General features: G+C 51.4%; 1 protein-coding gene across 17 annotated transcripts in view; it reads right to left on the reverse strand.

Annotated features, from left to right (window-relative positions):
• Positions 1 to 846: 846 nt before the first annotated feature.
• The window catches only part of TBC1D14 (TBC1 domain family member 14), a 122704-nt gene continuing 97365 nt past the window's right edge, over positions 847 to 26185 (reverse strand). For 9 of the 17 annotated variants that reach the window (XR_012434642.1, XR_012434641.1, XM_074039379.1 and 6 more), the window contains 5 exons: positions 23967 to 24038; positions 23152 to 23280; positions 19801 to 19910; positions 9781 to 10039; positions 847 to 3539 (listed from right to left, as the gene is read on the reverse strand). Coding sequence is in view for 12 of the 17 variants with exons in the window: in XM_074039379.1 (XP_073895480.1) it covers positions 3474 to 3539; positions 9781 to 10039; positions 19801 to 19910; positions 23152 to 23280; positions 23967 to 24038 (636 nt within the window). In the remaining 5 variants the exon portion in view is untranslated. Of the gene's footprint in view, positions 3540 to 9780; positions 10040 to 18483; positions 18569 to 18743; positions 19911 to 23151; positions 23704 to 23836; positions 24039 to 26185 lie in introns of all 17 variants that reach the window. The other 8 variants (XM_074039378.1, XM_045392087.3, XM_074039381.1 and 5 more) reach the window with 5 other exon arrangements.

Genomic DNA, 26185 nt, shown 5'->3' on the forward strand with positions numbered 1-26185 from the left:
GTGAGCCACCGCGCCCGGACGTGTCTCATCTTTGAAATGGGGCAGTAGCCCTCTCTTCCACAGAGCAGCTGTGGGATGAGTTCACTCACAGGCAGCACTCGGCGGCCCAGCGCCTGGCGTGGCTGTGACTGCTGCCACCATCACGCCTGTGGCCTGTCCTCGCACCACGGCCTGCAGAGAACGCAGAGGAGATAAGAGTGGAGGAGAGCAGCCACTGAGGGAGAGGCTGGAGAGTAAGCAGCCGCATCTGCTCCGGGGAGAGTGCTGTGGAGCACATGTAAGGATTCTCCTGGGAGCAAGGGGCCAGAAGAGAAAGCTGCCCTAGGCTCTGCCGCGCCAGCCGGGAGCCTCCTGCCTCAGGAAGCGAAGCGATGCCCACCCACACGGCGGGCCCTGCACTGCCCAGTTCTCAGTGGCTTCATGGAGCCTTCCACTGCACAGCCACGGCCGCCTGAGACTCCACCACTGACCTGCACCTCATGCCACCCCACTGCCTGCTGGGGAGACAGACCTCAGTGCCTGGTTCACAGGCTTCTGAGAAGGTTGTGAAGGGAACATGGAGAGCCCCTGGTCCTGTGGCTGGCACAGAGTAAGCACCAGCTGCATACCAGGAAGGGTGCTGCAGGACCAGGAAGGAGCAGTGGGTAGGGGCTGGCTCGAGATGGGGTGCAAGGGTGCGGCTCCCTCCAACCTGCAAGGGGCACACTCAACTCTCTAATCCCCTCACTCAGCGACCACTGCACCATCCTGTTGCTAACCAGCCTGACAAGTGGAGCTTAGGATATTCAAGCAGCATCGTGCTCGAAGTCAGAACTTCAACTTTAAACAAACGATGGTGAACGTAAGTAACAATTTTACATTGACTTTTATTTAATAAAACCACATATTTACAATTCAAAAAAGTCCTACTTTGATACACTTTACTAAATAAAATTAAAGGTTAACTGTACAAGCAATTAAAACATGATATGTAGTAGCAAGTGTTATCAGGAGTTTTCAGCAAACTATTGAAAATAGTCAAAAATTGAGCAGTTAAAAAGTACCTTCTGAAGTGAACGCCGTTTCTAAATGGGATCCCAAGGCCTGGTGGGAGAGGCAGCCTCACTCTACCGGGCAGGCTGGACAAAGGGCCCGCCTGGAAGTCTTAGACTGAGAGTGAACGGCATGTGAAGCGGAGCATGCAGACCTCTGGAGGGCAGCATGTCAGTATCTCGTTTCCAGTTTACCTAAACCACACACAGAAGCAGCCTCTACACTCGCCAGTGGCAAGGTGCTAAGTGACCCTGGTTGGGGACTCAGAACTTCAGAACTTTCTGGCCTCTGAAGGACTCACGAAACTGGCGAGACCTCACATGACCCCTGAACAGGTCATACAAGCCTCTTCTGAACTAAGATTGGGAAGGTGCTCCACGCCGGCATGGGATCCTGTTCAGAAGCGGAATGCATGGTAGTGCTATCCGGAGAGATTCACGTGAAACTGCTTCACCAGGAACACAAAGGGCTGGGCGCTGAAGACACAGGAAGATTCCCCAGCGGCAATCTGAACACACTGCACGAGGCCCTTTGCCGCGTCACCTTCTGTACGACTTAAGGAACATGTTTATGTACAGTAAGAAAATATATACATCTTTAAGGAACGGAACGCCCATATCATGGAACAAAAATAAGTACATCTGCGAGGACGACAGCACGCAGGCCTCAGGCGGCCTCTCCCACAGGCCCAGCTCAGTCCAGATTACATTCAACATCTTGATGTCAGGAAATGGCTCTGTCTGGAGGCCACCGGGACCCCCGTGAAGACAGGAAGCCTCCTCCGAGAGGAGGTGAGTCAGCATTTAAAGGCTGAGGCAGGAAGTGGTCTCCATGATGCTCTGCAGCCTCCCTGGAGATTCAGCTGAGATGTAAGGGCAGAGTCCAGGAAACGGGACACGTGGTAGTGCTGGGAAGGAGGGCACGGGACAGCCACTGGCTCAGCAACTTGCTCCTGCACGTAGAGGAGCATTAGCGGGTATGGCAGACACAGAAAGTCCAGAAAACGAATGCCAGCTCGGCTTTCCTTCCCCAGCCCCCGGCCCAAGGCTCCTGTTACAAGCTATACAGACGGAGCCAAAGAGCCCTCAACATCAGAAATGAGATCAGCCTGGGGCATCCCCTGGGGTGGGAAGTGTGGCTGAGAAGGGCCGTGGAGTGCAGGCCAACCGAAGGCACCACACAGGTACGCATGACTAACCAAGCCTGTGACGGGGTCTGCAGAAAGCTCCCCAGGACCAGCCTGCCAGCAGACCGCCACGTGGGCCCTGCTTCCAGACACTGGTCTGGCCTTTAGACTGCGCAGCTGCAAAACGGTTCACTTCTGTGATTTTGGATCACCAAAGTCCTCACACAAAGTTCTACAATTAGTCAAGGAAAAGACAGAACAAAAACTTTGCCAACGACCCTGGGAAAGTCAGCTAACATGAGGAGGCTGATGGTACAGTATGAGCATCTGACGAGATTGTCTGGGCTGTTAGACGTGTTCGCTCGCTTCTCCGTCTGTACAACGGGTCATGAAGCACACGTTCTAAGGTCAAAGTGTGAGGGACTCACTGGCACTTAGGATGGGTCCAGCTGTGCAGGGCTCAAAGGCAGAGAGGAGCCACTGCTGGCACAAGGGGCCACCTCCCCCACATGTGCTGTTCTGGGCTCTCTCCCCTTTTACTTACAGGGGGCCGATTCCACTCGGTGTTCTCTCCGCTTTTAAGCCTGTCTCTATTGCCACAGGGCTTCCTCCTCTCGAACTTTCCACCTCTGCAGGACAGATGCCAGGGAGCGGTCTCCCGGAGCGCAGCCCCACTGGAGCCACGTGTGCACCTGCAGCCTGTGCACTGTGACTGTCTCAAGGCAACATGGCCCAGTGCTCACCTGCAGGCTGGGTCGATGCCCAGGTATCCACGAGCACACATCAGTGGCTATCCTCAGAGAGCCCCTGTTCCTTTAATGCTATCTTTGGTAGGTGAGTTTTAGAAACGTGACCCCCAGCTCTGGAAAGATTATCTCAATAACTCAATCAGTGATCCCTTTCTATCAAAAACATGTAAATACGAGCCAAAGCAAGTCTCTCAAATAACATATCTCATGCATCCTGGCTAAGACTGTAACATACTTCCCAGTAGTTGAATAGAAGCATTACAATTTAATTAGCTTTTGCTGAAATAAAGGAGTGGGGGTGAGCCACTGCCCATCGCTCAACCGTGCAGCAGATGCAGTGGCTGGCTGTGGTCCACGGTAGTTCATCCTTCCACTGAGCTGCTTAAGGCTAAGCCTTGGTTTAATTCTTTAAAAGTTTTTGTGTTTGTTTAAGGCCAACTCCAGTGTTAGGAATCAAACTTAGAGAGTGCCCGCTCTTCTCGGCTGCCCGGGTGTCAGTCTGAAACAACAGAGGGGCGGCAGCGTGGGGCTCTGCTTGGTGCCGAGTGCGAGTTCCCGCTGCAGCCTCAGTGTCGGAGGGACGGACTTCCCTTCTCCATTTCCCGGCTGTCTTTCTGCAATGCAGTCAGTACCTAGGATTCACAGGGAAGACAGCTGAGGTTAACTGACCACGCACACAGATCCTGATGGCAGTGGTGCAGAGACAGCAGCAGCCTCCTAACAGGGTCCCCCGGCTCCCCACTTCCACGGCCTCCAGCCCTCTGGGGTCTTCCACACCTGTGTCTGGCGTGGTCTTTCCAACATGGACACCTGACCATGCCCTCTGGCCTAGTGAGCTAGCTACACTCCTTCCAGCCAGCCACAGAATCCACGTCAACGCAGAGCTGTGGGCCTCACTGGGGTCTTGCAGTGGCCACCCAGGAAGCCCAGGCCTGAACGCTAGGATGCTAATGAGCCCCATGCCCATCCCGCTGCACTCCTGCCACCCTGTTCCTCCTCTACCAGGAAGCCTCCCTCCTGTGGAGGCCTCAAGGCGCTGGCTCCTCTTGCCTGCCTTCCTGAGCTGGCCCAGAGCCTGCTCCCTCCTCTGTTCTCACAGTTCTTGGTCAACATCCTTCTTTTTCTTTTTTTTTGAGACGGAGTCTCGCTCTGTCACCCAGGCTGGAGTAGACTGGCGCGATCTCGGCTTACTGTAATCTCCGACCCCCGGGTTCAAGAGATTCTTCTGCCTCAGCCTCCTGAGTAGCTAGGACTACAGAGGTGTGCCACCACGCCTGGCTAACTTTTGTATTTTCAGTAGAGACAGGGTTTCACCGTATTGGCCAGAGTGGTCTTCAACTCCTGACCTCATGATCCACCCGCCTTGGACTCCCAAAGTGCTGGGATTACAGACTTGAGCCACCACGCCCGGCCAACACCCTTCTTTCAAAAAATATTCCACGCCATCGTGGCTGCCTAGCAATTACAGCAACACTAACAGGCTCCACGCCAAGCAGAGCACTCTGCCAGCGCTTCACACTCAGTGCCCGCTTAGCCCACGCGACAAACGCCGGAAGGCTAATGCCCCGACATAAGGGGCCTGAACAACGGACGTGTACGGAAGTGACGTGCTCAAAGACCAAGGGCGAAACTAAGAGAATCTTGGGAACACAGTGCTACCTGCCTGGGGCCAGGAACTATGCCACTTTGAGTCACAAATTTAAAAGTAAAACATTTTGGTTTCAAGTAAGGGGCAGAAAAGGAATAATGGCAGATTAAGTCCCCCTGCATCTTGAAGTAAATGGGGTTGCTGGCTCAACATAAACATTTAGTCATTTTGAAAAAGCTCATGGCTGGGCATGGTGGCTCATGCCTGCAATCCCAGCACTTTGGAAGGCCAAGCCAGGAAGATCACCTGGGCCCAGGAGTTTGAGACCAACCTCAGCAACAAAAAAGCAAACAAATCTCTACAAAAACAAACAAACAAACATTGGCCGGGTGTCATGGTACATGCCTGCAGTCCCAGCTACTTGGGAGACTGAGGTGGAAAAATTGCTTGAGACCCGGTGGTTGAGGCTACAGTGAGCTATGATTACACCACTGCATTCCAGTCTCGGCAATGGGAGTGAGACTGTCTCAAAAAAAAAAAAAAAAAAAAAAGGCCGGGCGCGGTGGCTCAAGCCTGTAATCCCAGCACTTTGGGAGGCCGAGACGGGCGGATCACGAGGTCAGCAAATCGAGACCATCCTGGCTAACCCGGTGAAACCCCGTCTCTACTAAAAAATACAAAAAACTAGCCGGGCAAGGTGGCGGGCGCTTGTAGTCCCAGCTACTCGGGAGGCTGAGGCAGGAGAATGGCGTTGACCCGGGAGGCAGAGCTTGCAGTGAGCTGAGATCCGGCCACTGCATTCCAGCCTGGGCGACAGAGCGAGACTCCGTCTCAAAAAAAAAAAAAAAAAAAAAAAAAAAAAAGAAGGGAAAAGAAAAAGAAAACTCACCAGTGTCTTAACCTTAACCACAGGATTTGACAGAAATGTGCATGGACCACAAGTCCCATGAGACCTGGAACTGTATAAAAGTCACTGATGCCTGGGCCGGGCGTGGTGGCTCACGCCTGTAATCCCAATACTTTGGGAGGCTAAGGCAGGTGGATCACGAGGTCAGGAGTTCAAGACCAGCCTGGCCAACATGGTGAAACCCTGTCTCTACTAAAAATACAAAAATTAGCTGGGCATGGAGGCATGCACCTGTAATCTCAGCTACTCGGGAGGCTGAGGCAAGAGAATCCCTTGAACCCGGGAGGCAGAGGTTGCAGTGAGCTGAGATTGGGCCACTGCACTCTAGCCTGGGCAATAGGGCGAGATTCCGTCTCAAAAAAAAAAAAAAAAAAAAAAGCACGTTACTGATGCCCAAAACGGCCACCCCACATCCATTATCAGACTAACTCCTATCATCATCCCATTAATAACAATGTCCTACAGTCAAATAATCTGACCCAGTTTTAACCAACAGTTTTTACCTAGTCCCTAAAATGCAAAGATCAAAATGGCTGATCTGGGTTTAATCCTTTCCTGTGTATGTGGGTGTGCAGTGTGTGGATGTGCAGGGAGTGACCTGCACCTGTACATGGGTGTGGATGTGCATGTGGGGTGATGTGTGTGGGTGTGATGTAAGGGTGGAGTGTGTGTGGGGGTGTGATGTGTGCGTGTGGGTGTGATGTGAGGCTGGCGTGTGTGTGGGGGTGTGATGTGTGTGTGGGTGTGATATGAGGGTGGTGTGTGTGTGGGGGTGTGATGTGTGCGTGTGGGTGTGATGTGTGGGTTGATGTGACGGTGTGATGTGTACGTGTGGGTGTGATGTGAGGGTGGCGTGTGTGAGGGTGTGATAGGTGCATGTGAAGGGTGACCTGTAGGTGTGTGTGTGGGTATGCAATGTGTAGGTGTGTGACGTGTGCATGTATGTGTGGGTGTCTGTGGGGGGTGATGTGTGATGTGTGTTGATCTATGTGTTGGCGGTGGGCAATGTGTGTGTGTGGGGTGATCTGTGTATGTGTGTGATTGTGGGTAACTGTGTGGGTGGGCAATGTGTGTGCGTGGGGGTGATCTGTGCGGGTATGACTGTGTGGGGTGACTGTGTATTTACGGGTGTGTGATGTGTGTGTGGGGTGACTGTGTGTGGGTGTGATGTGTGGGGCAGTGATTGTGTGTGGGTGTGTGATGTGTGTAGGGGTGATGGTGTGGGTGTGAGATGTGTGGGGTGATTGGGTGTGTGATGTGTGTGGGGTGATTGGGTGTGGGTGTGTGATGTGTGTGGGGTGACTGGGTGTGTGATGTATGGGGTGTGTGCAGGGGTGTGATGTGTGTGGGGTGTGTGTGGGGGTGTGATGTGTGTGGGGTGTGTGCGGGGGTGTGATGTGTATGGGGTGTGTGCGGAGGTGTGATGTGTGTGGGGTGATTGCGGAGGTGTGATGTGTGTGGGATTGTGTGTGGGTGTGTGATGTGTGTGGGGTGATTGTGTGCAGGGGTGTGATGTGTGGGGGGTGACTGGGTGTGTGATGTGTGGGGCGATTGTGTGCGTGGGTGTGATGTGTGGGGGGTGATTGAGTGTGTGATGTGTGTGGGGGGTGATTGTGGAGGTGTGATGTGTGTGAGATGATTGTGTGTGGGTGTGTGATGTGTAGGGTGATTGTGTGCAGGGGTGATTGTGTGCAGGGGTGATTGTGTGCAGGGGTGTGATGTGTGGGGGGTGACTGGGTGTGTGATGTGTGGGGCGATTGCGTGCGGGGGTGTGATGTGTGTGGGGTGATTGTGTGGGTGTGATGTGTGTGGGGTGATTGGGTGTGTGATGTGTGGGGTGATTGTGTGCGGGTGTGTGGGGTGATTGTGTGCAGGTGTGTAATGTGTGTGGGGTGATTGTGTGTGGGTGTGTGATGTGTGTGGGGTGATTGATGTGTGTGAAGTGACTGCAGGTGTGACTGTGATTGCGTGGGGTGAATGTGTGTGTGGTGTGTGGTGATTATGTATGTGTGAGTCTGCGATGTGTGCGGGGTGACTGGGTGTGTGGTGTGGGGAGTGACTGTGACAAACTATAAAGCCATTTATGACATCTGAATTTGACAACTGGATATCTGATGACAGGAAGGAGTTAGTAGCTGAGTTAGGTAACGGTATTGCAGTTATGTTAAAAGAGGATGTGTATGCGTAGGAGTGATCCGTCTGTGTGTTGGGGAGGTGATTGTGTATGTGGGGGTATGTGATGTGTGTGGGGGGTGACTGTGGGTGAGGTATGGGTGGTGACTGTGTGCGATGTGTGCATGGAGGTGATCTGTGTATGTGTGGGGTGACTGTGTGGGTATAGGTGTGTGATGTGTGTGGGGAGGGATGTACGTATACGCTATGTGGAAACATTTCCACCAGTGGAAAATGTTACAGGACAAATGACCTGTTTTGTTTTTTTTTTTTTTTTGAGATGGAGTCTCACTCTGTTGCCCAGGCTGGAGTGCAGTGGCGTGATCTCGGCTCATTGCAACCTCTGCTGCCCAGGTTCAAGCAATTCTCCTGCATCAGCCTCCGGAGTAGCTGAGATTGCAGGCGCCTGCCACCACACCCAGCTAATTTTTGTACTTTTAGTAGAGACGGGGTTTCACCATCTTGGCCAGGCTCATCTTCAACTCCTGACCTTGTGATCCACCTGCCTCAGCCTCCCAAAGTGCTGGGATTACAGGCGTGAGCCACTGCACCTGGCCGACCTTTTTTTTTTTTTTTTAAAGACAGGGTCTTGCTCTGTTGCCTAGGCTGGAGTGCAGTGGTGTGATCACAGCCCACTGCAGCCTTGACCTCCCGGGCTCAAATGGTCCTCCCATCTCAGCCTCCTAGTAGCTGGAAGTACAGATATATGCCACCATGCCCAGCTAATTTTTGTAGTTTTTGTAGAGACGGGGTCTCACTATGTTGCCCAGGATGGTCTCAAACTCTTAGGCTCTAGTGATCCCCCAACCTTGGCCTCCCAAAATGCTGGGATTACAGGTGTGAGCCACTGTGCCTGGCCTAAATGACCTGTTTTCTTTGACAAATAAAGGCAAGCAAGAGAGGGCTAAAAAGTGAGAAGTGACGTGGCATAGATATTACAGAGGCTTAACAGAGCTTTCAACCAATCACAAGGCATGGACTTATTTAGATCTTGATTCCAGCAAACTATAAAGCCATTTATGACATCTGAATTTGACAACTGGATATCGGATGACAGGAAGGAGTTAGGAGCTGAGTGGTAACGCTATTGCAGTTATGTTAAAAGAGCCCATATGGTTCAGCGATCGCTAACACCAACAGGTGACACGGTGCGTGGGACTCACTTTAACAGGGTGGGAAGGGGAGAGGTGGGAAGCAGCTCCAACAGCGGCTGCGCCTCCACAGTCACTGACGCTGGAGGGCAGGCGTGTGGGGTGCGTTATTTTATGTTGTTCTATTTTTGTAAATATTTTAAATCTTCCATTAATTAAAAAAAAAAAAGTTAAATCAAGAACAGACATTTTGGGGGGCTGAGGTGGGATGGTCACTTGAGCCTGGGAGGCAGAGGCTGCACTTCAGCCTGGATGACACAGCGAGACCCTGTCTCAAAACAAAGAAATCCCCCAGGCATGGTGTAACACATACAGAAAAGTAAGTCTTCATAGACGTCAATCAACAAGGACTTCAAACCAATGCTGAGCATATGCAGGATCAAGAACCCAGACTGGTTTTTTTTCCTTTTTAGTATGACGAAGACTCGGAACAGAAAATGCAGGGCAATCCCACTGGGGACAGGACATAGGAGGGATGCCTGGAGGGCAGCCGAGGGATATGGACTGTCTGCACCGCTGCTCAGGGCACGCAGTCCAGAGAGGGCACAGCAGTGCATGGGAAGGCCCAGGAGGGACCCGTGCCCTCCGCTCTGGGCCTCCCTTTGTTGTAAGAGGGGCATAACCCCACTTCCCTCTCGAGGGCACACACAAAAGCCTGCCACAGGGCATGGCCACGGGGCTCAGTAAGTGGGTCCAATTTGCTTTCTGTCTCTGGCATTATTTTTTTAAAAAGTGGGGGACGTGGCTTATAAAATACTTTCTAACATGTAAAGAGCGCCATCATGGTAAAAGGCTGACCCTCCCAACACCACTGCAGAAGAGGTGGGAAGGCTTTCATTATCCACACCCCATCCAGTTGACAGAAACCTGAAGAGGAGGTGACCTGCCAAGATGCCCTGTGGCACAGCCACGTCTCCACCCGGCCCCCCTCACTTCCAGCCCGGGACCTCCTTCAAAGGGGCTACATCCTCAGACAGCACTTTATGTAGGGTCCTCCCTGAGCGCGCCACTTGCCAGCTACGCTGTGGGAAGCCAAGAACACAAAGCCCGCTGACCTGAGCCCACTTCTTGTTTCGGCTTTGCATCTGGATTGTGGCGATGGAGGCAAACAGTTCCTCGGCAGGCAGGTCCTCGGGCAGCCGGGTCAGGAACTGGGCCATGTGGATGAAGTCCATCTTGGTCAGGATGTCCTCGAACAGCTTCAGGATGCCCAGGGCCGTGCGGAACAGGAACTCTTCCCCATCGCGACAGAACACGTCCCAGATACGACAGGCCAGGTCGAGGGGCAGAGATTTACTATATAAGGTAAAGATCCTAGGGCGAAAATTTGGAATTTTTCAGATTTTGAATCTTAACAAAGAAAGAACACTGAATTCCAGTCGGATTCCATGAAAAACACTCCCCTAGTCACTTTCAGGCAACAGCTGGGGCCGGGGCCAGGCCTGCACTCACACTGAAGGGCAATTCTGACATCGCACACGACACAGCACCATCAGCTTCCACACAGAATCATGCAGCACACAGCTTCCCAATGACTGGCAGCAATGACTCCTGCCCGCGAGGAATATGTGCTGAGCCCCTACTGTGTGCTCACGCTGTGGGGCAGGCATCCTGTCTTAGGGACCGCTGTACCCCGTGCCACCCACAGAGCAAACGTCCGACAGATGCTCCTCCTGGCTATGGGGCTCAACTCAGGCACCACTGCACAGGTTCCCCTCGCCCTGGGAGCAGGTACGAGGCTCCTTCCTCCTCTGGGCGCCCACAGGCTCCTGGTCCCCAGCCTGGTGCTCACCACGGCACACCCCAACTCCACATCTAGTGCCCTGTCTGGCAATCGCTGCTGAATTCCAACGTCCTGTCGGCGGCAGGACTTCCCAGACATTCCTGGCTCTCAAAACCTGCCCAACGCTGACAGTGCTCGGTACAGGTGGGGATCCCCAGCTGGGTGGGGGCCATCTCCACTCCTCCTGGAGGACCCGTCTTCCAGGGTTCAGTAGTTCCTGTGCTGGCACAGAGACAGTGCTGGGCAACACGCAGCCCCTGAACTGCAGGCACTGGACTCGGCCTGAGGGGCTGACTCGGTCAGGAGGTCAGGCCACTAAAGCTTCCACGGCATGATGCTGACTTTCCCATAGCAGATTCCACAGAAAACCCCGCACACTGGTCAACCTGCTCCCAAGTCTCAGGGGCATGGGTTTCTGTCCACAGTGGACTCTGCCCGAGGGGGGGCTCCGCTAGACGCAGCCTGTCCTCCAGGTCCCAAGGACCTGCAGTTGTGGACGTGCATTGCACAGAGCCTGCAGCTCTTAGATGAGAACAGGAATTTTCTGGGCTGTCCCTCGTCAGAACCTTCTAACAGTAAGAGTCTAGGAAGGCCTAAAAATCTAGACTTCATTCAACTGAGAGGAGGGAACGGAGAGCTGGACGCCAGGGAAAACTCGTACCCAGAGGAACAACAGAAGCTGGGGGCGCACCGGGTGCTGTGTGCTATGCACGCCCCTTTAGAAGGACATCCCATGCGCGCCAGGAAATGCCCGGGAGAGGGGCTCTCTCACCTCACCACACCTGAGGGAACCACGCCTCAGGACAACAGCTAAACAGACCCAGGTCTCACCACCAGTAAGTCCAGAGCCAGACTCTGAACCTGACTCCAATGCCCACGTTCTGATGTCTGAGCCTCAGCACATACCGTAAGGAAGCAACACTGTCACGGACTTGGTAGGAAGCTTCATTCTAAAATCACAAGCCTTCAGCCCGAGCTTCTTGTTATTTTCAAAACCAGAAAACCATTTCACCACCTGGGCTAGAAGGTGCAGTTCAAGAAAGAGCGAAGAGACCTTTTGTTTCCTTAGTCTAGAGGATATTCTCAATTGTACCTGGAGAGCAGGCTTGCTAACACTATGGGAAAGTGCAGGGGAGCCCACCCGGCCTGCATGGCTATCTCCATGTGCCCGCTCACACACGGAAACCAGACTCCCCCTACATCTGCAAAAAAGCAGAGTCCTGAGAAAAAAACGGATGGGGAAAGACGACAATGTTTTGTGTTTTGGTTTTTTTTCCTTGAGACAGGGTCTCGCTCTGTCGCCCAGGCTGGAGTGCAGTGGTGGCGTGATTTCGGCTCACTGCAACCTCCACCTCCCAAGGTTCAAGCAATTCTCTGCCTCAGCCTCCCAAGTAGCTGAGATTACAGGCACCCACCATCACACCCGGCTAATTTTTGTATTTTTAGTAGACATGGGGTTTCACCATCTTGGCCAGGCTGGTCTTGAACTCCTGATCTCGTGATACACTCACCTTGGCCTCCCAAAGTGCTGGGATTACAGACGTGAGCCACCACGCCCGGCCAAAATGATGGTTTTCATATAGTTTATACACATACATATTTTATTTATATATATATATAGTCAGTTTTTATAGCAAAGAGGAGAACAAAAAGAACAAAAGAAATTTCTACAACGTAATATTCTTCCCCCCCCGCCCAAGCCCAAATTGTTCTTTTTTTATTTAACATAATATTCTTAAGCTGAGATTTATGTGTGAGTCTCCATAAATTACTCTAGACAGGTAATGAACTTTATAAAATTAAGTCACCACCGGAATGACCCAGAATGCCATTCACGACGCCCACGATGCCCCCTGCTCTGCATTTCCATGAGACAAATCCATTTCCAATCCCATGAGCTTCCACCTCCTGGCCACGCTCATTGCTGACGCCCTGCTGCGACCATGCTTGGCTCCTCACTGCAGCCTCTGTCCCCTGCAGGCTCTTCCCACATGCTGTGTGTCACTATTTCTTGGAAGGTCGTTTCCTGACCCTCAGGCTGGACCAAGTTTCCTTGAAACATTCCCGCTGCACTGCACGCAACCCCCTTCATAAGGCCCTGGCATTCTTCATCTTCCTTTACACTCAGCCAGTGAAGGGACACTCCTGACACTCCTGGACACTCTCCTCTGCCTCGCACACCCTCCTGCATCTTCTGTGCCTTGCAGGCTCTGGCCGGCGTCTCAGCAGGCAGCTCCCAGACCCTCTGCCCCAGTCAGGGCTGCCCCATGGCCTCTCCAGCCCCTGGGCTCCACTCCAAGAGCTCCGGACTGTCCTCAGCCACTTCTGTCCCCTGCTCCAGGCTGCAAGTGCCTCAAGGGCAGAGACCCCGCCCCACAGTCTTGAACTGAGGCTCCTCTTCTCCCATTCTCTCCTCCCACTGCTCAGAGGTGCTCCCACATCATTACCAGGAGCTTCCAAATGTGGGCTGTATTTTAAACCAGGAGCTTCCAAATACGGGCTGTATTTAAATTTAGATTCGAAAGCCAGCCATGAACAGGCCACTGAAGGGGGACACCAGGCTCTGTTCTGGCCCTACAGAGGCCCTGCCATGGGATCAGAACCGCTTGGAACAAGGGGTCTACTGTCCACACAGCCCTCCTGGTTCAAGCCCTCCTGGTTCAAGCCCTCCTGGTTCAAGGAGGGCCCCTTGGCCTTCCCAGAGACAGTTCAGTGCTCCTCCCACGGTGGGAAGAGAGAATTCAAGGGTTTTTCTCTCCCAAAAAATGTTTATGTTTTCCCTCCGACCGCTGCATATTATCGCGTTGTAGATCAAAAATGGTATTTTATTAAAGTAAAAAATAAAAGTATGTTTTTAAAAGTTTAAAAAAAAAAGTAATTTCAAGTCCAACTTCAACTAATGCAAAATAACATAATTCTTCTCCTTTTTTTGTTAAAGACAGGGTCTCACTGTGTCGCCCAGGCCAGAGTGCAGTTGCACAGTCACGGCTCACTGCAACCTAGCTCAGGTGATCCTCCCACCTCAGTTTCCTGAGTAGCCGGGACTACAGGCACACACCACCACACTGGCTAATTTTTAATTTATTTGTAGAGATAGGGTCTCGCTATGTTGCCCAGACTAGTCTTGAACTCCTGGGCTGAAATGATCCTGTCACCTCAGCCTCCCAAAGTGCTAGGACTACAGGCATCAGCCACCACACCCAGCCCAAGATGATATATTTCTATGTTACTAAACAAATGAAGCGTCTGAAGCGTCTCTCAGCTTAGAAAAGACCCCAGACAAAAGCTGCGTATCTATTTCCCTCATGATACGTGCGGGAGGAAAGGGGCAGTTTTTGCTGATGTGTCTTCACAACTTCCAGAAACTTCTTACCTAGCCGGGTCTGTTCCACCCGCTTGTCTGAGCTTGCTAGAGGCAAGGAAGCGCCATGGGGAAAGGAAGAGGGCAGTTCAGGACTCTTGTGAAGGAGGAAGACAGCATCCACGGAACAGCACTATCCTCTGCCGTGTCTACTAATGAGGGCCCCGGGCTGCACACAACAGCAAGTGCTCGCTTCATATGTTTTTACAGGGACTATCAACTGAATCCTGTTACAACCCCAAGAGGAGGTACAATCGTCTTTTCCAGAGTCCTCCCCACCCTGAGCCCAGCAGGGTTCACATACCCACCTCTGTGCCCCGGAGTCCTCCCCACCCTGAGCCCAGCAGGGTTCACTACCCACCTCTGTGCCCCGGAGTCCTCCCCACCCTGAGCCCAGCAGGGTTCACATACCCACCTCTGTGTCCCAGTCCTCCCCACCCTGAGCCCAGCAGGGTTCACTACCCACCTCTGTGCCCCGGAGTCCTCCCCACCCTGAGCCCAGCAGGGTTCACTACCCACCTCTGTGTCCCACAGTCCTCCCCACCCTGAGCCCAGCGGGGTTCACTACCCACCTCTGTGTCCCACAGTCCTCCCCACCCTGAGCCCAGCGGGGTTCACTACCCACCTCTGTGTCCCACAGTCCTCCCCACGCTGAGCCCAGCGGGGTTCACATACCCACCTCTGTGTCCCGGAGTCCTCCCCACGCTGAGCCCAGCGGGGTTCACATACCCACCTCTGTGTCCCTGAGTCCTCCCCACCCTGAGCCCAGCGGGGTTCACATACCCACCTCTGTGTCCCGGAGTCCTCCCCACGCTGAGCCCAGCGGGGTTCACATACCCACCTCTGTGTCCCGGAGTCCTCCCCACCCTGAGCCCAGTGGGGTTCACATACCCACCTCTGTGTCCCAGAGTCCTCCCCACGCTGAGCCCAGCGGGGTTCACTACCCACCTCTGTGTCCCGGAGTCCTCCCCACCCTGAGCCCAGCGGGGTTCACTATCCACCTCTGTGTCCCAGAGTCCTCCCCACGCTGAGCCCAGCGGGGTTCACTATCCACCTCTGTGTCCCAGAGTCCTCCCCACGCTGAGCCCAGCGGGGTTCACTATCCACCTCTGTGTCCCGGAGTCCTCCCCACACTGAGCCCAGAGGTGTTCCAGTCTTTCTGTCCCAGCACTTGGCAGAGGTCAGCAAACGTGAAGTAAATATCGTGAGCACCACGTTGAGAATGCGGGCTCCCACTTCAGCCAGGCCAGGGTGTGCCCACAACACACAGGCTATGCCCCTCCCTGCAGGTCCCCAGCATAGGCAGGTGACGCTCCTCCCTCCTCCAGAGGCCCATAAAGACCCAGCCTACACCAGACGTGCTCAGCAAGATGCTCCCGGCTCTTAAGGCACTCTTGGGGCAACCTGTACCCCAGAAGTGAAGAGCCAGAGATGACCCAAGTGCAAGAGGCAGTGGAAACGGAAACCTCCCAACAGTCACTCCCTTTTGAACCTTTCCTTTCAGGTAGAAACTCGAGGCAATGACAGGATCTCCAAGGATCATTAAACATCATTTCAGAGGTGCTAACCGGAACGTGGAATGCAGTCCCTGGTTCTTCTGCTAGCTCGAGATTGTTTATTATAAAGCCAACTCACCCCTCTAGCTAATTCTGCCGCTGGACGGCAATAGGAAGTATTTTCAGAAGTGAAATGACCTAAAGTCAGTCCTCCTACAAAACGTAGATCCTTGACAGTCGAAACACTGAAAACTCCGTAGAAAGACGAGCTAGCTGAGGGCCCCTGCTCTGACTGCGTGCCTCACCGTGGGGAGTGGCAAGCCGCAACTAAAGAAGGGCCAGGAAGGTGGTCTTGGCAAGGAAAGCGAATCCTCAGCCCTGACTCCTCACGAGCTACTGGTTAGGCAGCGTACAGGGTACACCGGAGGAGGGACAGGCACCTGACTTTAAGCCCAGGAAGGCGACCCTCAGGCAGAGACACATTCTTTGACCTAGGACACCGAGCCGGGCATGGCGCCAGGCACTGGGAACACAGAGATCACTCTTGAAGCTTTACCACAGGGACAGCAGCCAACGGTGGGCACCCTCAGAGTGTGGGTGGAGCTGGGGTGGTGGGAAGCAGGCTTGGTTTGCAGACAGTGGGGCAGGACAGGAGATTTTTCTGAGCCCAGGTGTAGCCATTTTAATGTACCCACTCAGCCCACCCAGGAGGCTGAGCTGGCCACACCCACAGGCCCCTCGGTCCCTACTACGAGCAGGAGGAAGGCTCTCTTGCTCAGGCAGTTAGCGGCTGAGCCCTGGAACTTAGCATGCTTTATACCCCGCCAGGCACAGCGCAGCCCCACAATGTGGAGGCAGGCCCGGCTGGGATGGGTGTGGACATGGCTCTGGGAAAGGCGGCCTGATGCAGCAGAAAAAGCAAAGGCCTGAAGGCAGACCGACCTGGACCTCACACCATGGCTGTGACACTGAGAAGTGGGTCTCAGTGACTTCTTCTGTGCCCAGAAACAGGTACACCTGCTCCTGAACACTGAAGACCACAGTGACCAGTGCTTCTGAAATGGCAGCTTCTAGGACAGGTCCTATGTAAAGTCTGTTCTTCCCCTTTGCTTCCTCCCCCCTGCCCACCCTATTTCTGATCTGACCTTTCACCTAACTGTCAGCACCCAACAAGGAGCCTGAGTCACTGCGGACCACCAATAAATGCTGACTCAGGGAATAAATCATGAATACATGGCTTTCCTGTGCTTAGCTCAACTTAAATATTTACTAAGGCCTTTCTATACGCCTAGCCCTGTACTGGAACTGCAAATACAGACTGTATTCTAGCTGGTGCTTATCCTAGAACACAGTCAGCACTTTTAGAATAAGGCCTGTGGAGGCTTCATCAAAGCAGTGGACAGCATTCACAACGCCCTGGGCACCAACCAGCTCACAGCACAAAAGCCTCAGCAGCGAAGAACCCTTACCGCTTCCTTTTCATTTACTCTGCCTCACTGCTCATTAGACAGTCCAACCCGTGTTCTACACTCAACATGATGGTCTTGTCTCTGGAACCTGAACTATGGGACCCATCTTATGGGTGACACTGCCTTACACAAATCCCCTTAGAAAGGACTCTAAGGGAAAGTGCACAGCTCTAGAGCCGGGTAGACCTAAGTCTGAACTCCAGCTCTGCATTTGGCTGGCATCAGGACCTTGGCCAAGGCACTCTGCCTCTCTGAGCCTGTTTTATTTGTTTTTTTGTTTTGGAGAGAGAGGCTCACTCTGTCGCCCACGCTGGAGTGCAGTGGTGTGATCTCGGTTCACTGCAACTTCTGCCTCCTGGGTTGAAATGCTTCTTGTGCCTCCGCCTCCTGAGTAGCTGGGATTATAGGCACGCGCCACCATGCCCGGCCAATTATTGTATTTTAGTAGAGACGGGGTTTTGCCCTGTTGGTCAGGCTGGTCTTGAACTCCTGACCTCAAGTGATCTGCCCGCCTCAGCCTCCCAAAGTGCTAGGATTACAGGCATGAGCCAGTGCACCCGGCCCTGAGCCTCAGTTTTTTTCATCTATAAAACACAAGTGTTACACTGCGCTTGGAGAGGTTGTTCCAAGGGTTCAGGCAGCATGTGTGAGAAGCACTCCAGTCAATAAATGCGGGTGCCCTTTGTCTTTGCCCCTACATGGATTACAACCATCTTCAGGCTGGGACAGAAGCAGACAGCAATATTCTCCAGGCCTGTACTTTTCACACTGCCAGGCATGACCCAGCCAACAGCCAGTGGATTGTGGAGGCAACGAAAGCAGATTATCCCTAGCATTTTTTGGAATAAATAGAACAGAGTACAGTATTTCGGAAGGCTTCACACAGGCAGGGTTAGGTACTGGGTCATGAAACCACTGTTCCCAGCACATATACATGTTAAGTTTCTGCACACATTGGGTCACAATTTAAAACACATTTCCTTTTGCGAGTAAAAGTGGGAAAAGTTTGAAAGACACTACTGACTTTCGGCCTAGAATCCTAAGAAGCTAATCAGAAACCCTAAAACAGATAAGGGAGAAGCTGAAGGCTCAGGTCCTGCCTGGATGCTCTCCCGTCCTCCAGTACCGCAGGCTCTGGCCAGGAATCTGAGGGGCAGGGCTCACAGTCAAACGAACATAGTGGGGCGGCCTGTGCAGGAGCTTCGTGTTCACAGGTGTGAAGAAAATCACCATTTGCTGAATAAAGGTGCCTTTGAAGCGGGCCCTAAACACTTCTATCCAGCATCCCTGCCAGGGCTGCTCACGGCCCCACATTCCCCGTCCTCAGTCACCAGCGCCTTGTGGCGTCAGCTACAAGATTCAACCTCCAAACCCCTCAGCCTTCACGGCAAACGTCAGCAGAGTGAGAACTGACCAGAGTTTAGGATGGAAGCAACACACCAAGAATCCCAAAGGCGTACTCTTACAGGCACAGACAAGTCTGCTTCAGCTAAGGGGTCAGCTTCCTTTCAAATGATACTTGAATTTTACGTTCCCTTCTGCTGAAGAAAGTGGGCAATGACAAAACCAGACCAGCCGGCTCTCTGTCCACAGTGGCTGTACATTTACCATACGATTTAGCGGAACGTGCCTTTCTGGTCAAACAGTACCTTCTTTGCTTCTGCGGAGCCCCTTCTGAATCGGGTGGCACCGTACGGTCACCCGGCAGCACCGTGTGGGGTGAATCACTGCAGTCTGCGATAAGGAACCGGGAGCTCAGAAGGGCTTCACAGCCTTCCCCACGGCCACAAGGCAATAATGGGAGAAGCTGGGTTTGGGCTGGGGCTGCTGGATCCCGGAGGCACCCTCTTCCCACTGCGTGACCCAAGAGGCTGCTCCCTTCCACGCACAGGTCTCCCAGCCCTCTTACCTGGCCCTCAAACACGGTGCTCTCTGGGCTGACAGCCACACCCCATCCTCAGCAGCCCCTTTCACCACGGCATGAAGACCGGCCTGGCCTACTGCTGCTGCGTAGACCTCTCAGGATCCTCGTATCTGTCTGTCTCAGGACGCCTCTACTTACATGTCCCGCAGGCACCTCAAAATCACCCGTCTGAAGACAAATCCACTAACTGCCCTGGCCAAATCTTCTCCCTTTGTCTTTGGTCTCAGCTGAAGGCATCAGCAAATCCCTCTCCCAACCTGCAGTCAGGAACTGACCAGATTCTCGACATACCCACAGTATTTCCACGGGGCCTTCTCTCCACCTACTTCGGCTTTTTCCCCCTTGATTTGTCTCTCTGTTCCCAGGCTCTCCTGCCTCCCAGGTAACTTAAAACTCACAGCTGGATCTGCCCCACCCTCATCATAAGCAGCAGCCTCTGCCACTCCCCCGGCCCCGCAATCCTGCCCAAGCTCCAAAGCTCAGGTCTAAGAGCCACCGTGACCTGGCCTCCCAACCTCACGCCTGCGGTCCTCTGCCCTTTACTTTCAGCCTCTACCCCACTGGACCTGGCTAGTGCCCGGTGACTCTGGAATGGCACATGCGCTGGTCACCTTCGCTCCGTGTACTCCGACCCCTGCACTGGGTCCAGGACCTCCTGCCTTCCAAGACAGCACTCATCTCACGTGGACAGTGCCCACGGACACACGTGTCTCCCACAAGCCAGGAGCTCCTGACAGGCAAGCGCTGGCCTTGCTCCTCAGGCCACCTCTGTACCCGGCGAGAGCCTGCACAGACCTGGTGCTTGGTCCTTTAAGGAATGGACACAAACAGGCCCAAGATACCATCTCTCCCCTTGAGGGAATTCAGGAGGGCCAGGCGGAGGCACTGAGGGAAATAAAACACAGGGGCAGGGACATCAGGGAAGGCTGGAGAGCAGGACGTGAGGACTCAGCCGGGCCGTGAAGAAGTTGGCAGAGAAGGGAGTGAAGAACAGGCAAGGGCTGAGAAATGCTGTGAAAACACAGGGAAAAGCCAGTCTTACCAATCAATTAGGTAGATATCTGGAGTTAGGTTGTTCTTCTTGAAATGGGCAAACAGTTTCGGCAAATTTTCTTCAAAGAATACCTCAAATGCAGCAAAATAAGTCAACATCTAGGGAGATAATATGAAATTTACTCAGAAACTATCTGCACAAGTTTCCAGTTTACAAAAAAAGTCAATATACGTATATCTTTAGATTCTAACAATTACCTTCTTACGTAACTACTAATACACTTTGAATGGCAACTTAACTGTAGATACTATACAAATTATAAACAAGCACTATTTCTAATCTTCACAATGACATCAATGGCTACACCTCATCTTCTTCAATTCATAGAAAAGGGAACTGAAACCCAAAGCAGTTACGGAACTTGCCAAATAAGGGCACAGGCTTTGTTCATGGTAAAACTGGGAATGAATTTGTGCCTGCCCTGCTGCAAAGGTGGAGCCTGTACAGACTCACTCTATCCTAAAAACCAGGAATGTATGAACTGTGGAAAAGTATCTGGAAAAGCACGCACGCCTCGTCCAACCTCTAGCACTTCCAGGGGGCTACACGACTCATGTCTGAGTCAAGGGTAGCACCGCTCCAGCGGACAGATGCACACCTTTGAATGCAACAAGGGAGAAACACTACAGGGAAAGGAGGAAAGGAGGGCGTTATAGCCCGTAGTTTATGGAACTTGCTTTTCAACAGTTGACAGTTTTTTAAGGAAACGAAACATACAAAGCTGGGAAGCAGTGCTGACAGCAGAAAGAACTCCAACTGGACTAGGGGCAGCATCCATCCGATGGTGGCCCAGTTCTGCTCCAGTGCTCCTCCAGCTGGGCGCCTGGGGCAGATCACAACTCTGGTGTCTGCGCATCTGAAGGAGGGGCTGTACTGTAGACAGTGGATCCCAAAAGGGAGTGGTTTTGCCTCTAAGGGAACATTGGTCAATGTCTGGAGATACTTCTGGTCGTCAAAACTGGGGGCAGGTGCTGCTGGCACGGGGATGTGGAGGCTGGGAAGCTGCTCAGCATCCTCCAGCGCACAGGACATCCCCCGGCAGAGTTTCACAGCCCTAAGCTCAGCAGGGCTGCCAGGGAGAAAACCTGCTGCTGTCATGGAGACCCCACTCAACATTACGACTCCATGGTTTCTCCTTAAAAATACAAGCCACGATTCCTAAGCACAATTTCTATCATGTTTCCAAAGAGAAAGCTGGGGTCTTATCTACAAAATCAGCAGAAATTTAGATGGGAATCATTTATTTACAAAAAGATAAAATTAAATTTACATGCAGGAATTATTTCCAGGAATTAGTATCACAAGCAACATAAGGCCAGTATATACTGTGTCAATGAGTTATTTCAAGAGTAAAAACACTTCCTCAAGATTTATTTTCCGTTTCTGACCATTACTTTTCGTGGAAAGGTAAGTTTTTCCTGATTATGAAAGTCGTATCTGTAAACACTCACTGTAGAAAACTTAGGAAACACATAAACACTATTAATCTATCATTCAACAATCCATAAACACTAGTAATTCTGTGGCCTATTTCCTTTTATTGTCAAATACAATAGTCACTATAGTTTATGTTTTATCTTACATACAGTGAAGAAATTAACATCTTGAACACTTTCTCACAATGCAGTTCTTTGCAAGCATCACTACTGATCACTTACCAAATTTAATTGACCATTCTGCATTCTCCTAACCCCATTTTCAGCGATTCTCACATTTACAAACGTAAATAAGTGTGTCATGACTATCTTTGTGCATAATGCTTTGTCCACATTTATGACTTTCTTAGAAGTGATTCTTATGAGCAGAACTGCACACCAATGCTATTTACAGCTATTGATACTTAATACCAAGTTGTCTTTCAAAAGGACTCTGCCAATTTATAGTTCCAGTAACAGCTACCAAATTTACCAACAGCTTCTAAATACTTTATGTATGCAGTATCTGAGCAAGACATACTCAGTAAACCTTAAGATATCAAGGAAGAAATACTCTCTAGATGATCTAAACTATTAGATCATTTTAGTCTTGAAGGACTGGTAATAATTATCAGCAAATCATGACAATGATGGATGGGCGTGGTGGCTCACGCCTGTAATCCCAGCACTTTGGGAGGCCAAGGTGGATGGATCACTTGAGGTCAGGAGTTCAAGACCAGCCTGGCCAACATGGCAAAACCCCATCTCTACTAAAAATACAAAAAATTAGCTGGGCATGGTGACAGACACCTGTAATCCCAGCTACTAGGGAGGGTGAGACATGAGAATCGCTTGAACCCAGAAAGCGGAGGTTGCAGTGAACTGAGATTGCACCACTGCACTCCAGCCTGGGCGACAGAGCAAGACGCTGCCAAAAAAAAAAAAAAAAAAAAAAATGCTGATGGGCTTGTTAAATTGGTGACGTCTATGCCACAGAAAGAACAAAGGCTTAGGAACCAGAACGGATTCACATCTCAGCTCCTCCATTTACCAGATGCATGCCTTGAACGAGTCCCTTCACTCTGAGCTTCATCTCCTCACCGGAACGGTGCAGAGGGCTTATCTGGGAGGCACATAAGCCCCACCCCCCACTGTCACCACCTCCCACTTATGCAGTGTCATAAAGACTAGAACAGTCCACTAAACAAATGGCTGCCTTTCAAAAACTAAAGGAGTATGGTCTTCAACGTGTCTCCTTTCTCCTAAGTGTGGGCACGCTTCACAGCAAGCTGTGACTTTGACACCAAGTGTGTGCGCTTAAGCAGGAGCCACACTTCTTCCTTCATTGAAAGAATACATGTTCCAAAATCCAGGTACTGTTTTTCTGAGAGAACGTATTGAGAAACCCAGACATATGGCTACTAACCAGGTCTTTTTTTTTTTTTTTTTGAGACGGAGTCTCGCTCTGTCGCCCAGGCTGGAGTGCAGTGGCAGGATCTCAGCTCACAGCAAGCTCCGCCTCCCGGGTTTACGCCATTCTCCTGCCTCAGCCTCCCGAGTAGCTGGGACTACAGGCGCCCGCCACCTCGCCCGGCTAGTTTTTTGTATTTTTAGTAGAGACGGGGTTTCACCGTGTTAGCCAGGATGGTCTTGATCTCCTGACCTCGTGATCCGCCCGTCTCGGCCTCCCAAAGTGCTGGGATTACAGGCGTGAGCCACCGTGCCTGGCCTAACCAGGTCTTTTTAAGCTTCCATGCAATACACTGCTCAAAATCACCCTCCACCTTGCAGTGTTGCTTACTCTAAACATCTCTCCACGGAGGGAAAATATATTCTGTTTCTCCACTGAAAACACAGACGAGTAAGCAGCTCTTGACATTTAAACACACACAGTACCCAGGGCCCGAACACAGAGGATACTCACAAGGCCATGGTCCACTCTGAAAAACGCCATTTGACAGGGTTTATTCAAAAGGTTAGAAAAAGCAATAAAGGCATCTGCAGTATCTAAGTTCAAGATCAACACTGCCGCTATGAAGGACATGCCCTGGACCTGAGAAAGGAAAGGCACGTTAAAATCACAGTGGCCACAGGGGCACCGCAGCACGCTCATTTTAGCAAAGACAAACCTACCACCCTCATACTAGAAGGGTCCCCAGAGCCGCCCCACTCCCCGGCCCCCCAGCGCTGAACTGCCCTCACTCAGAACCACCACCCTGCCACCCCAGCCACCTGGCCTGCTCTCCTTCAGTCCCCACCCTTGCTCCTATCCCCCAAATAGAAAACCCTAAACCTGCCCTCTTAGGCCCACAGCATCTGAAATAGTGCCCTTTCCTGTGTCCAGTGTCCCGCTGCTGTACACACGTGTATCTATCTCAGTAAGCTTAAGACCAAACCATGCGTGCGCACACACATCCGCGAAGCCACAGAAGTATCAGCAGTGTTTTAATGGTTGCTGCTTTTAACATGGTTAAGTCTTCTTTGATTTAATGTTGGAAAAAAGTCACATGCCAAAAATAAAAATTGCATTCGATTAAAATATGATTAATGCCCCAGAGCAGCCATGACAGCTCAATTTCTTTAAGAGGAAACTGAGTCAACTCACTTACCAAGAGACTTTTCATACTCCTCGGCAAAAACGAAGGCACTGGGTTGACATTTGCAGCTAACATGCGCTGGACAATATCTGACTTTCCTTTTAGATAATAATATTATAAAATACTGAGAAACTTCACTTACATAACCCACATCTGGTCGGTAACAAGTATAAGCGCCCAAAATACTGTGCAACATGTCATGATATGGACCACCCTAAAAGGATCAACACAGCAAAAACAACACATGCATAAGGATTGTTAGTGCTCACAAGAACATCCGATACTACTACTGCTGCCACTGCCACTCCTGCTATTTTCAGCATTATGAAATACGCCAAGCATGATGCCAGCAGCTCTATATGCATATGGAATTTAACAAATTACCCATTCACAGCTAGGGAAGTCTGCAGCTCACGCTATGAAACTGCACTGAAAAGAAGCTGGAGGGCCAGGCAGGAGCACCACCCCAGACAAATATCCTTTAGTTGGCTCCTGCTGTATAACTGTGTTCCCTTTCAAAGTCCACCAGGAGAGCCAGGTATACAGGGGCTCTTCAAGGCAGGTGACTGCTCAGTGTCACTCAGGTCGTCTCCCACTGTGCCCCACATCCTGACTATCCTTTCTGCCTCTCTTCCCAGGCTTATCACTCTCCTTGTTTCTGTTGGTTTTCTGAATGGCAACTTGAGGAAATACACTCTTCTAAGTCCTGGTGGCTACCATTTTGTTTAAACATTCTCCCAGCTCTTCCATCCCTCTAACATTTCCACTTGCTCTTGTAACTGCTTCCAAAAATTAAAGTGTTGGAATTTTTTTCCCAATGGAGCACATAAGAAAGTGCAGAGATGCCTCATGCTGAAGTTAGCATGTAAGAAGACACTACAAAAGGACAGGTTCTGTCCCAAACACTTACGGTCTACGTCTACCAGGCACCTACATTTAACACAAGGAATAAAAATCACACACAGTGAGAGATAAGAAGTCACTCCACAGGTGACCACAGGTGGCTTACAAAAGAATGCCATGGCCCAGACCACCATATTCTAGCATGTGAAAAGAGCTAAGTAAAAGAAGAGACAGTTCCACATCACAGAGGGACAAAAGGAAAAATAGCAATGAGAGGGTGAAAATGACAACATCCAGGGCTAGGGTGGGGGTGAGGGTCTGCAGTGGCACCAAATGCCAGTCTAAGGACTAGTTTTATCCAGGCCAAGGCTAAATAAGAAAATAAGAGCATCACAATGAACTTCTCTTAAATCTAAATGTTTTTAACTTCAAAGGTTTTCTACCATTGTAATTTCGATCCTTCCATCTCACTTTGGTGCTAAATGTCATTTCTTAAATGAAAAAAATGATGCAGCCGGGCGCCGTGGCTCACACCTAAGTATTTCCAGCACTTTAGGAGGCTGAGGTGGGCTGATCATGAGGTCAGGAGTTCGAGACCAGCGTGGCCAACATGGTGAAACCCCTTCTCTCCCCAAAATACAAAAATTGGCCAGGCATGGTGGTGGGCAACCTGTAATCCCAGCTACTCGGGAGGCTGAGGCAAGAGAATCGCCTGAACCCAGGAGGTGGAGTTTGCAGTGAGCCGAGATCGTGCCACTCCACCCCAGCCTGGGCAACGAGCGAAACTCCGTCTCAAAAAAGAAAAAATAATAAATGACCTTAACTGCTTTTGGACATCTTAGTTCCCCCACTCTTCCCCTCAACTGTTCTTTGCTTTCTTTTTAGCAAACTCGATCTCTGCTCATTAGAAAGGTTACTAAGCTACCTTCTACCAGGGCTGAGAGGTCCCTACATTGGACCTGGAAAGAAACTTCTTTGGCCTCTACCCACCACCTCTTCCATCACACACTTCTGCCGCCACCTGGTAGGATATGGCTCTTTGATCTCTGGTTGGATTTAGTTCTTTTAGTTTCAAATTACGTTCAAAGAGATTTAATAACAAGAAGCACTGTTATCTGCCAAGTACTGTCAACGGCCCTGTTAGGCTGGTATGATCATCCTATGTTACAGATGAACAAACCAAGGCTCAAAAAGATGGATCTGCCCAAAGCTAGTGAAAAGGCATTCTGTGATTAAAGCCCAAATTGTTTGAAATCAAAGGTGAAACTCCTTTCTAGAAAGCCGCCTCTCCTGGACAACAGGGTGAGGGGCACGTGAACCGTGGGTGGAGGGTGGGGAAGGGCCTTTTGGGCTGGGGGAAAGAAAGCCTTTCCCCTCCAAGGGCAAGAAACAGGAGCAGCTCCAAGAGAGCGATGCAGGGGCTGCAAAGCATGGAGTGCACTGAGGCCTATGGAGACGAACTGGGGGAAAAGGACAGAGAAGCTGAAATCTGCCCTGTGGGAGAAGCAGGGTTCCAGG

This window comes from Macaca fascicularis, chromosome 5, assembly GCF_037993035.2.
Source record: "Macaca fascicularis isolate 582-1 chromosome 5, T2T-MFA8v1.1".
Taxonomy (NCBI): Eukaryota; Metazoa; Chordata; class Mammalia; order Primates; family Cercopithecidae; genus Macaca; species Macaca fascicularis.